Source organism: Aureococcus anophagefferens (assembly GCF_000186865.1).
Source record: "Aureococcus anophagefferens unplaced genomic scaffold AURANscaffold_16, whole genome shotgun sequence".
Lineage (NCBI taxonomy): Eukaryota > Pelagophyceae > Pelagomonadales > Pelagomonadaceae > Aureococcus > Aureococcus anophagefferens.
In genome coordinates this window covers 802,678-814,486 of record NW_008705576.1, presented here as the reverse complement: position 1 = coordinate 814,486, position 11,809 = coordinate 802,678, and the positions used below count along the sequence as shown (strand labels likewise).

General features: G+C 73.6%; 2 protein-coding genes across 2 annotated transcripts in view; one reads left to right on the top strand and one right to left on the bottom strand.

Moving 5' to 3' along the window:
• The window catches only part of AURANDRAFT_65743 (hypothetical protein), a gene marked incomplete at both ends in the record, with an annotated part of 3,229 nt that extends 783 nt beyond the window's left edge, over positions 1-2,446 (bottom strand). Inside the window, 2 exons of the mRNA XM_009040677.1 lie at positions 38-866; positions 1,392-2,446. Coding sequence (XP_009038925.1) covers positions 38-866; positions 1,392-2,446 — 1,884 coding nt within the window. The remainder of the gene's footprint in view (positions 1-37; positions 867-1,391) is intronic.
• A 654-nt stretch (positions 2,447-3,100) lies between these two features.
• AURANDRAFT_65742 (hypothetical protein) lies at positions 3,101-10,876 on the top strand (the record flags this gene model as incomplete). The annotated part of the gene is made up of 3 exons (XM_009040708.1): positions 3,101-3,668; positions 3,852-7,767; positions 9,979-10,876. The coding sequence occupies 3 exons, from the start codon at positions 3,101-3,103 to the stop codon at positions 10,874-10,876; spliced, it is 5,382 nt and encodes a 1,793-aa protein (XP_009038956.1).
• Between the last annotated feature and the right edge of the window lie 933 nt (positions 10,877-11,809).

The following is an 11,809-nucleotide window of genomic DNA, read 5'->3' as shown; positions in this document are numbered from 1 at the left end:
ACGGGCCGTCGTCGTCGCCGTCCGTCGCGCACGATACGACGTCGACGCCACGGCCGGCGTCGACGACGACGTAGTCGATCTCGGACGCGCGGTCCCCCGACCGCCGCGTCACGGCCTCCGCGGGCGAGCAGCCGGCGCCGCTGACGACCGTGAGGCCGCGGTCGTCGATCCAGGCGCGCATCCTCGGGAGCTCCGCCACCGCGCTCCCGAGCCGCCCCGGCGCGCGCGGCCACGCCGGGTCCGTGCTCTCGAGGCCGGCGACGTTGAAGTCGCCGGCGACGATGGCGACGGCCCCGGCGGCGCGCGCGCGGTCGACGGCGCCGCCGACGAAGTCGAAGAAGCGCGCGCCGACCGGCAGCTCCCGGTCGGCGCGCTCCGACCTGTACACGTTGGCGATGTGCACGGCCGGAACGGCGTCCGGCAGCTCCACGACGACGCCGCTCTCGCCCTTCTCCAGCGTGCACGCGCGCAGCTCGCTGCGCACGTACGTCGCGAGACCGCCGCCCGGCGACCGCGCGCCGCGGCCGCCGCGCGAGAATGCGAACATGCGGTAGCCCTCCAGCGCGAAGCGGCGCTCCGAGGCCTCGGTGCCCCACGTCTCCTGCAGGCAGATGACGTCTGGCCGCCGGCCGGCCCGCGTAAGCTCGTCGAGCGCGCGCCGCACGACGAGGAGCTTCTCCTCCGTGAGCGCGCGGACGTTGAGCGACAGCACCCACAGCGACCGCTCCACGGCCGCCGCGCGCACCGCCGTCGCCGTCGGCGGCGGCTGCGGCGGCGCCGGCGCGGGCGGCGTCGGCGCGCCGTCGTCGTCGCCCGCCGCGCCCTGCGTACCCGTGCGCGCACCGCTGCCGCGCGGTCCACACGACCTGCGGCCCTGCCGCCAATGCCGGCGCCGCTTCGGCGCAGGCCCTCGCCCGCCGCCGCCGCCCCCGTCGCCGCCGGCCCGGGCCGTCGCGCCGCCCGCGCGCCGCCGCCAGCAGTGACCGGTGCAGCCCTCAGAGCGGTAGGGACCATGCCATCGGCGCCGGAGCCGACATTTACCAAAGTCGTGGTTGTGCAGTGAAGTTGCCGCCGACCTTGAGCAAGTATCGCCGGGGGTTAAAGCGCCAAGGGCTCGCCCAGCCCCGCGCCGCGCCGCCGCCGAGCCAGCCCGGCGCCGCCTCGACGCGGGCCCTCGCCCGCCGCCGCCGCCGCCGTCGACCGCCCGCGCCGCCGCGCCGCCCACGCGTCGCCGCCGCCGGCCGCCGCGGCTCCCGCAATAACGACGCGCGCCGTCTTGGAGCGCGCGCCGCGTCTGTTTCTTTACGCGACTTTCCGGCGCCGGGACCTTGCGGCCCCGGCGCCGTCAGTGCGCGTAGCGGCAGTCGCGGCGGTAGCAGCTCGCGCCGTACCGGCAGCGCTTGCGCACGAAGCCGCCGCGCTGCGCGCGCAGGCCGCCGTTGACCGCGGCGTCGGCGCGGTCGCGGTCGCGGTCGCGCGCCTGGCCCTCCGCCATCAGGCGGCGCACCGTGGCCTCGATGTCCACGGCGGACTGCTGCAACGCCGGCGGCGGCGCCGTCGGCTGGTAGTAGGGCGCGTACGGCGGCATCGACGGCGGCGGGAAGCAGGGCGAGTACGGCACCGGCGCGGGCGCGAACTGCCCCAGCTCGAGCGCCGCGGGCCCCGGCACGACGCCGCCGCCCACCGGCGCGCCGCCGCCGTTCACGAGCGGCGGCGGCGCCAGCGACGGCGGCCGGGGCGCGTCCGGCGACGCCGCGCTCAACCGCGGCGCCTTCGTGTCGCGCGCGTCGACGGGCGTCACCGTCGCCACCGCCGCCTCCGCGCGCGCGCGGCGCGGGCTCGTCGACGCCGGGGGCGACGCCGGCGGCTCGTCGTCGACGTCGTCGTCCTCCGTCCCCGGCTGCGAGTCGACGATCTCCACGATCTCGGGCCCGGGCTCGTCGTCGGCGGCGACGTCGATGGCGCGCCGCGCGACCGCGGCCTTGACCGCGGTGAGCGCGCCGTCCTCGCCCCGGCGGATGATGCCGAGGAACCCGTCGAGGCGCACGTACCCGCGCGGCCCCAGGGAGCGCAGGGCCGCCAGGGCCTCCTCCTCCGTCGCGTCGTAGAAGCGCGCGGCGGCGGCGCACGCGTGCGCCGTCGCCTCCTTGAGGAGCTTGTGGGCCTTGAAGGCGAAGAAGCCCGTGCCGTTGTACTCCCTCGTGTCGAAGCCCTGTCCGTAGGCCCGAATCTCCTCGTGCTCGGCGAGGACGACGAGCAGAACGTTACGAACCTCCTGATCCTCCCCCTTGACCTTTAGGAAAATCCAGTACCTCTCCTTGCTCCTCTTAGGCAAGGAGGCCGTCCGGATCAGGGGCGACGACGCCGCCGCCGAGGCCGACGACACCGAGGAGGACGAGCCGGCGCGCGTGGAGAGGCGGGAACGGAGACCGGTCGACGAGCTCATTGTGGCCTGGACCTGTGCGCTAAAAAAACAGCGACCTTGAAGGCAACCCGAGTATATATCCTATCAGTGCACTTAAAATCGTCGTACCCAAAACCGACGAGCGACGACGGGCGCGCCGAGTCTCTCAAAAAACAGCGCCCTCGAGCGTCAAGAGTGTGAAGTTGCCGTAAAGTAGCAGGTCAACAGGCGCTAAAAACCGCCCGCGCGACGGCGCGCGGGCTGTAAAATCGGCGCAAATCGCGAGAGCTGCAACCCGCGCCGCGAGCATGTCGACGCGCGACCCGCGGCCGAGACCCGCCGCAACCAAATCCGCTTCCGACGGTCCGACGATCACCCGTCGGAACGCCACTCCCTTCCCACAGCCGATCCGGTCACCAGCGGCAGCTGCAGCACGAAGAGCACCGGAACCACGCGAATCCCGGCCCCCGGCGACGCCCGATCGGACGCGCCGCGCGGCGCAGCCCAGCAAATTGCCTTTCCACCATGCGCAGCCCACGGAGTGGCGACCATACCATGCCACCCTCGTTCGTGTTGATGTTGATTTGTTGCCGCGGCTTTAGCGCGGCCCGACGGTGGGCAGCGTACGGCGCCCGGGTCGCGCGCCCCCGGTGGTCGTCGCGCGCGGCGTTTCCACGAGCAGCGCCGGCCGCCGCCATGGCCTCGGCGCTGAGCGCCGGGCAGCAGCTGAGCGCCCTCATCGCGGGCACGTCCATCGAGCAGCTGCGGGCGCAGTGGTCGCTCACGGCGGCGCGGGCTTTGGTGCGCAACGCGCCGCCCGAGTCGAAGCTGCGCACGGACCCGCACGCCATCGACCGCGTGCCCGAGGGCGGCAAGCTCCGCGCCGAGGACTTCCTCGTGCTCATGGCCACGGCGACGAACGCGCCTCGAGGAGACCTGGAGATGGCGTGGGCTGCGGGCGCCGTGGACCTCTTCCGCCAGATGGATCTACGGGGCGAGGGCGAGCTCGACTGGAACGACTTCGCGGCCTTCGTCCTGGGGCTCGACATGCCGAAGCGCGAGCGGGAGGAGGTCGAGGACGCGGACGAGCCCGGGCGCGAGCACGAGGAGGAGCGGAGCGCCGAGGCCGAGGTCATCGGCGCGCCGCGGCTGCGCCAGTACCACATGATCCCGGACGCGGCGGTCAACGAGGACTTCGCCAACGGTCTGGTGTCGTTGACCTACCTGCCGCCGCCGATCCACCGCGTGCTCGCGCTGCCGCAGGGTGACAGCCGGGGCGGGAAACGGGCGCCAACTCGAAAGGCTCCCCTCTCGGTCGTTTTCCACTCGTTTCGGCTGATTTCTGGACGAGCGATCATCTCCCGGAGCGGTCTCGACGCGTGGACGCTTTCCCCGGAACGCGCGCGCGCGGAACACTCACGTTGAAGCGACGTTGCATCACCCTTAGGCGACCAGGGCGTGGAACTCGTCCACATCATCACGCCGGACCACCCGCCGCGCGTGTCCGGCGCGCTGCGCCACCACACGGCGTACCGGCCCCACAAGGTTTTAGCCTGCGGCGGCGTCGTGGGCACGTCCATCGTCGTGACGGGGTCGTCCATCGCGCCGGGCGGCCCGCACTACGTGAGCCTCTGGTCGCTGCCGTCGCGGTCCGGAGGCGCCCGCGAGGGCCCGCTGCTGCCCGTGCTCGTGCACCGGCGCGAGACGCCGAGCCCCATGTCGGCCATCACCTACTCGGCGCGGCTCGACCGCCTCTACACGGGCGGCGAGACGAGCGGGTTGGTCTACGAGTGGTCGTTCGACGAGAACCGCAAGTCGGCGTCGGCGGACGCGACGGGGCCCAAGGCCCTGGGCCGCTGCCGCACGCTGCGGCTCCACACCTTTGGCGTCACGACGATCGTGGAGCTGGAGCGGCGGAAGCGCCACTCGAACCTCATCGTCACGGGGTCCACGGACGGCAACATCAACGTCTGGAACCCGAGCGACTGGTTCGGCGGCGGCGCCGCGGACGACGCGACCTTCGACTCCGCCGCGTTGGGCGAGGACCACAGCTCCGCGGCCGTGCCCGCGCCCCACGGGCGCAAGGAGCTCGTGCCCGTGCTCCAGCTCGCGGCGCAGTCCACGGGGCCGGGCACGATCGTCGTGTCCGTGGACCACGGCCTCCTCTTCTCCGCGGGGCGCCTCTCCGTCAAGGACGCGACGGCGTCGACGGTGGTCCTCGTCTGGAAGCTCAGCGAGCATTCGCAGCACGGCCTCAAGCGGCGCATCCACGCGCAGCTCACGCGCCACAGCGCGCAGATCTCGGACGTCGTCGAGGTCGTCGACGAGGCGCAGCTCGTCACCGCGGACATCGGCGGCCTCGTCGTCGTCTGGCAGATGCCCCAGCTCACGGCGCGGCAGCAGGTCACGCTGCCGAGCGGCGACCTGCCGAACGTGCGCGTGTGCATCTCGCCCCTGCCCCACTACGGCTACGCGTCGTCGAACCCGGCGCGCGACATCGCCGCCAAGGTCAAGAGCGGCCAATTATCAAAGGGCAACGCCGGCGGGCCCGACGCGGTGCTCGTCGCCGCGAATACGAGATTAGCGCTCTACCAGTTCCAGCTCAGCCTCATCAAGGAGCCGTTGTTATTAGCGCACTACGACGCGGGCATGGCGGTCTTCGTCGTCGTGAGCGCGCAGCGCGTCTCCGTCTGGGACGCGAACAGCGGGCGCCTGCGGTCGCAGATCGCCGCGGCGAACCTCATCGGCGACGAGGACGCGGCGGCGCAGGCGGGGCCCGAGGGGGGGCAGGCCCAGGAGCACGTCAAGCTCGCGACGCTGTCGCGGAAGCGCAAGGGCGCGCGCGAGCTGAGCGTGAACATGCCCGGCGAGGCGGAGACGGTCGTCGAGGCCGCGGACTCGTCGCCGCCGGAGATCGTCGCGGCCAAGGTCGCCGTCGCGGGGCGCAAGCTCGTCGTCGGCGACGACCGCGGCGGCGTCCACGTCTGCGTCGTGCCGCCCGGCGGCCACGCGCCGCGGCGGACCAAGAGCCTCGACCCCCACGAGTCGTCCGTGTCCGACTTTAGCTTCCTCGACGCCGCGAATTTGGTGCTCAGCGGCGGCGCGTCCGACGGCACCATCGCGGTGCACGACGAGGGCGACGCGAGGGGCTACTGCCCGCCGAACGACGACGGCACGGTGCTCCAGCGCAGCGTGCGCCTGCGGGACGTGAAGATCATGGGCTCCATCCGCAAGGCCGCGGACGAGCACCGCGCGGACGGGAGCCGCCCCGCGACGGCGCACCTGACGTTCAACCGCGGCGACCTGCTCAAAAGACGCAACACGCTCGACGGCGGCCGCGAGGTCAAGGTCAACGCGGACTACGCGCGGAAGCACGCCGCGGGCCGCGGCGACTCCGACTCCGAGAGCGAGAGCGACAGCGACGACTCGTACGACGGCTCCGGAAGCCCCGGATCCAAGGGGTCGCCCCCCGGGGGCATCGCCGGCGCCGCCGCGGTGGCCAAGGCGGCGACCAAAAAGACCGTGAGCGTCCCCGAGGCGCCGCCCCGGAGCGAGAGCGTGCTCGAGTCGACGGCGACGGAGACGCACGAGATTCTCTGCGCGACCGCGGATTTGCACCTCAATTTGATCGCGTCCGTGTCGCGCAACGGCTCGTCGCCGACGCCCCAGCTCTGCGTCTGGGACTTCGAGCTCTTCATCTTGCTGGGCACGTGCCTGCCGCCCGTGTCCGTGCGCGACTCGATGGCCATTTTGGCGGCGCAGAAGAAGGCCGCGGCGGCGAACGAGAGCGGCATCGTCGACGACCGCGCGGGCGCCGTGGAGCGCGTCACGGCCATCGGCTTCCTGACGCCCTTCCCCGTGCTCTGCGGGCTCACGTCGACGGGCGTGGCCCACCTCTGGCGCGTGCCCGAGTGCGGCATCCTGCACACGTTGGACTACCGCGACGAGCCGCCGCCCCAGGCCGTGCCCTGGTACCACAAGGACTACGTGGCCCCGGACAAGAAGGCCAACGCCTTCGTCACGGCCCACGTCGTCGCCCTCGAGGACCCCGTCGACGACGGGCCCGCGGACGCGGACGGCGCCGGCGCCGGCGACGGGCGCGCGTTCGTCACGGACGACGCCGCGTCCGCGTCGAGCTCGCACGGCCGCATCGACGCCGTCGTCGGCGGCGGCACGGACGGCGGCGGCGTCGTCACGTGGGCGCTCCGGTCGTCGTTCTTCGCGCGGCTGAACCTGCGGCGCGTGCCGCCCGTGCGGCGGCGCACCTACAACCCGGGCCGCCAGGTGCACACGACCGTGAACTGGTCCGAGCTCCGGCGGAGCCGGCGCCTGAGCCAGGTCGACCTCGGCGGCCGCTCGTCGCTGGCGAACGTCGCGGGCGCGTCGGACCGCGACTCCTGGGACCTCGCGGTCTTCCAGGCCCACGACGACGTCGAGGTGACGTCGCTGCAGATCATCGAGAAGCCGCGCACGATCCTCACGGCGTCCGAGGACGGGCTGGCGCGCATCTGGACCTGGAATGGCGTCCTCGTGGGCCAGCTCGACGTGAACCGGCCCGCGGGCGGCGACGGGCCCCGCAAGGTGCCCTGGGACTTCGTCGTCCAGTCGACGAGCGCCAAGACGGAGGTCCGGGGCGTCCAGGAGACCCTGAGCGCGGCCAAGGTCGCCGCCGCGGCCTTCGCGTCCGTGCCGCGGTCCGCGCGCGGCGGCGCGACGCGGCGGTCCCGGATGACGCAGATCCAGCGGTCGCGGACGTCGACGCCCCCGACGCCCAAGTCGCCGCCGGCGGCGTCGCCGGGCCGGAAGAAGCGCCCGCTGAAGAAGGAGCCCGACCCGAAGCCCAAGCTCAGCCTCGCGACGAACCGCGGCCTCGCGCTCTCGCAGTCCGCGCCGAACCTGAGCCGCGCGACGACGCCCGCGTCGGAGCACAGCAGCCGCCCGACGACGGCGTTGAGCCCCGAGGAGGGCTGGGACGCCGTGCGCGCGCGGACGTCCACGTTCCACGGCCGCGTCCGCTCCGACAAGAAGCCCGAGGACCACTCGTGGGACGCGATCTTCGACGGCATCGCGTCGCTGGAGAAGAACGCGGAGCTCAAGCGGTCCCAGTCCCTGCCGCGGGCGGCGTCGAGCCAGAACCGGCGGCCCCAGACGGGCAAGTGGTGGCAGACGCGCGACTCCATGGCGCCCATCGCCTTCCTCGCGCCCGAGCTCAGCGAGCTCTCGAGCTCGTTCTCGACGGTGGACCCGCCCCACAAGCGGGACAAGCGCGCCCAGACGGCGGCGGCGCGGCTCCGGGCCAAGCCCAGGCCCTTGGCCGAGGTCATCGCCACGAAGCGGCGGCCCATCCCCCGGCTCTACTCGCGGTCGCGGCCGCGGACGACGGCGGGCTTCGCGGACAACGACCCCAACCCCCTCGCGCGCCTGACGCGCCTCGCGCACATGGGCTTATAAAAGCGCGGTCGCCTAGTCCTCCCGCTCGAGGACGTCGTCGAGGTCGGACATGTCGAAGCCGCCCTCGGACGCCTCGATGACGGGCGCGTCGTCCGCGCGCGCGGCCTCCGCGGCCCGGTCCTGCTTCGCGCGCGCCACGGCCTGGGCCCGCATCTTCACGACGTCCTTGGCGTGCCAGGGCCGGCAGCACTCGACGCAGCGGAAGATCTCGTCGACGCCCATGTCGCCCCACCAGGACTTCATGTAGCCCGCGCACTCCGTGTCGGGGCACACGGGGATGAGGTGCTCCGGCGTCATGATGCGCGCCTTCTTCTTGCCCTTCTTCTTCCGCTCGCGGCTCAGGCGCGCCTTGAGCGTCGTCTCCCACTCGCTGAGGAACCGGTCCACGTCGCCGCGCGTGAAGTACTTGTCGCAGGCACCGCATTTGTAGATCTCGTTGCGCCCGCTGCCGGAGTTGTAGGAGGAGTGGTCGTCGCTCCGGCACGTCGGGCAGACCGCCGGGGCCCGCGTCGTCTCGTCCTCGGCGTAGGGGGCAGCGATGGCCGCCATGGTCCACAGCTAGTCGACTTGTGCCGAAGTCGACGGCGGCCACCGAGAGCTCGGGCTGCTATGGCAGCGTCGGCCTCAACGCCATAGGTTGCAGTTCGGACGAAAGACCCGGGTCACGCGCGCCTTAGCGGGGCCCCGGGCGGCCCGCGGGCGAGGAAAGCGTCGAGGCCGGCGTCGACGGACGTCGCGTTGAGCGGCGCCGCCGGCAGCCCGCGGAACACGGCGCCCCCCGCGGCCAGCTGCCTCGCGAAGGCGACGACGCTGCTGCAGCGCTCGTCGCTCACGCCGGCGAAGTCCGCTCGGTTCTGGGCCAACTTCGCCGACGCCCCCTTCCATCGCTTCCGGCCGAGGCGGCGCCGCGGCGCCCAGGGCTCGCCGCACGCCTCCGGGCCGAGGAGCACGTCCGCGGTCGCCATGCAGTGGATGGCGACGAGCGGGTTGCCCGCGCCGAGGAAGGTCAATTCGACGTCGTTTTCGAGCCCGACCGTGCGGCCGTCGACGAGATGCGACACGCCGTCGCTCCGCGCGTCGCCGAGCTCGACGCGGACGTCGTCCTCGAGGACGCCCGCGACGGCGGCCGCGGGCGAGTCGCTGAGCACGAGCACGTGGACGCGGCCCCGGAGCCGCGCCGCGAGCGTCGCGGCGACGACGAGCGCGTTGCGGAGGCGCCGGCCCTCGGCGGGGCCCGCCGTCGCCAAGAGGTCGCCGAGCCGCGCGTGGATCGCGAGCCGCGCGGCGCCGGCGGCCGCGCCGCAGCCTCCCGCGAAGGCGCCGCGGTCGAGGGACGCGTAGGTCTCGGCGACGGCGCGGCCCTCCCACGCCGGGTCGTCGGCCGCCGGGAGCGCGTCGAAGCCGAACCACGCGTCGAACGGCGGCGTCGCGAAGCACTCGAAGTGGTCCCGGAACAGCGCGGCGCCCGCGGGGTAGCGCGTGGTGAAGAACGCGCGGAACTCGTCCGCCGGCCGGCACCCGCTATTCTTGCGCGCGTCGAAGGCGCGCTTGACGTGCGCCCGCTCGTGGCAGTAGAGCGACGGCGCGAAGCCGTCGCCGAGGCCCGCGACGTCGCGGAGGTAGACGCCGCCGACGCTCGCGGACTGTCCGAAGAAGCGCGGGAGCGCGCGAAATTCGGGCCGCTTCTCGAGCGCCGCCACGATCGTCCGGCCGAAGTGCCCGACGCCGTCGATGCCCTGGTCGCGCTGAACCTTCGCGCTCGCCTCGCCGCGGCCGCGGCACCGTTCCGGAAAGTAGGGCCACGACTCGCCCAGCAGGTCCTGGCAGGGCTGCGCGCGATGGATCGTGTCCGGGCTCTCGACGAGCGCCGGCATGCCGCAGACGTGCGTCGCGATGATGTCAAAATCGGTCACCAGCGCCGGCGCGGCGAGAGCGCGCCGCCACCAGGAGGTGTCGGTCCTCGAGACGTTGGTCGTCGCCGCCAGGCTCGTCGTCGCCAGCGCCACGACAACGGCGAGACGACGCGCCATTGCTCGCACCGCGGGCCGCGATGGCGCGTGAGGACTCGTCGCGGCTTGCGCTCGCCAGTGGTGAAAAGATGGTGAAATCGCAGCAAAGTGCAGAGCGGCTGGGCTGCCACTGGCCAAGATGGCCAAGATGGATGCGAGCATGCTGCCCCCGCCGCCGCCGACCGTCCTCGAGGCCTCCGCGGGCGTTTTCGACATGGCCGACGCGCCGCCGGCCGCCGCCGCCGCCAGCGCCGCGCCGCGCGACCCGCTGGGACCCCCAAACGGCCCGGCCATAATCGGCGGCTGGACGCTGCCGGCGCCGCCGCCGAAGAAGGCCGCGCCGCCGCCCCCGCCGCCGCCGCCGCCCGCCGCCCCGGCGCCCATCGCGCTCTACCGCGTCGACGTCGCGGACCACGCGTCCGTCGCCGCGGCGCTCGCGGCCGCGGCCGCCAAGGGCCGCAAGTGCGTCGTCGTCGTGCCCGCCGGCGGCGCCTACGACGAGGCCGTCGCCGTGCCGGCGGGCGTCACGCTCCGCGGCGCGGGCGAGGACGCCGCCGCCGCGCTGCGGAGCGTCCGGCTCGACGGCCACGGCGCGACGTGCGAGGGGCTGACCGTCTCCGAGGGCGTGACGTGCTCGCGCGGGGCCCGGGCCGTCGCCCTGAAGCGGTGCCTCGTCTCCAACGCCGGCGACACGGGCGTCGCGAGCGAGGCCGCGTCGCTCAAGCTCGAGCACTGCGTCGTCGACGGCTGCGAGGACGGCGTCGTGGTCACGCGCGGCTCCGCGTCCGTCGTCGACACGGCGATCCGAAACTGCGACTGCGACGGCATCTTCTCCGTCCCGAAGATCCAGCTCCTCCAGGACGTGACCTTCGACGCCATCGGGCGCCACGAGGTCAACTGCAAGGCCGGCGTCGTGAAGACCGTCGGCGCCGCGGCCGCCGAAACGGCCGCGCCGAGCGCCGCGCCGCTGGGGTGGGAGGGCGCGGAGTGGGTCGCGACGCCGCGGGCGTAGTAAACAAAAGTTACGACTCCCCTCCTCTAGAGCAGCTTCGCGACGCGGGCCGTCTCCTCCTGCATGGCGGCGACCGTGTCGTCGTGCGCGGGCTCCGCGGCGTCGGCGAGCCAGCGCGGCGCCGAAGCGGGCCGCGGGTCGTCGTCGCCGTCGTCGTCGTCGTCCTGGCCGAGGCGCTGCTTCGCGCGGATGACGAGATTCTCCACGGTCCAGGGCGCGAGGGCCGCGAAGTTGGGCCGGTCCGCGCGGCGCGGCTCCGAGATGAGCGGGAGCAAGGTCGCGTCGAGGTCGTCGGCGAGCGTCCGAGCGTCGTCGGCCAGCTCCTCGCCGAAGAGCACGCGCCGCAAAAACAACTCGACGCGCGCGTAGCACTGGCGCGGCCGCGTCGTGTTGTGCGCGCCCGGGCAGACGCACATCTCCTTCGCGGCGGACGCGACGGCGTCGTGGAGCCGCGCGGAGTGCGACGGCTCGACGAAGCCGTCGTCGGCCGCGCAGATGAAGAAGGCCGCGGCCTCGCACTCCGGCGCGTGGCGGAGCGCGTCGACGTCGAAGATGTCGAAGTCGGCCCGCTCGCGGACGGAGCCGCGGATCCAGCGGAGCGCGGCCTCCGCCAGCACCCGCGGCACGCCGTTCGCGCCGCGGCGGACCACATCTAAACTCAGGGACCGCAGCGACGCGAAGGCGCTGTCGAGCACGAGGGCCTTGACGTCGGGCTCGCGCGTCGACGCGACGAGCAGCGCCGTGACGGCCCCCATGGACCGCCCCCACAACACGACGTCCCCCACGCCGCCGGGCGCGGCGCGCTCCGCCGCGAGCACCGCCGCGACGTCGTCCTGCTCCTTGAAGCCCAACGACACGTACTCGCCGTCGCTCTGGCCGGACCCGCAGCAGTCCAGCGCGATGAACTGGCAGCCGAGGTCGAGGCAGAGCGCG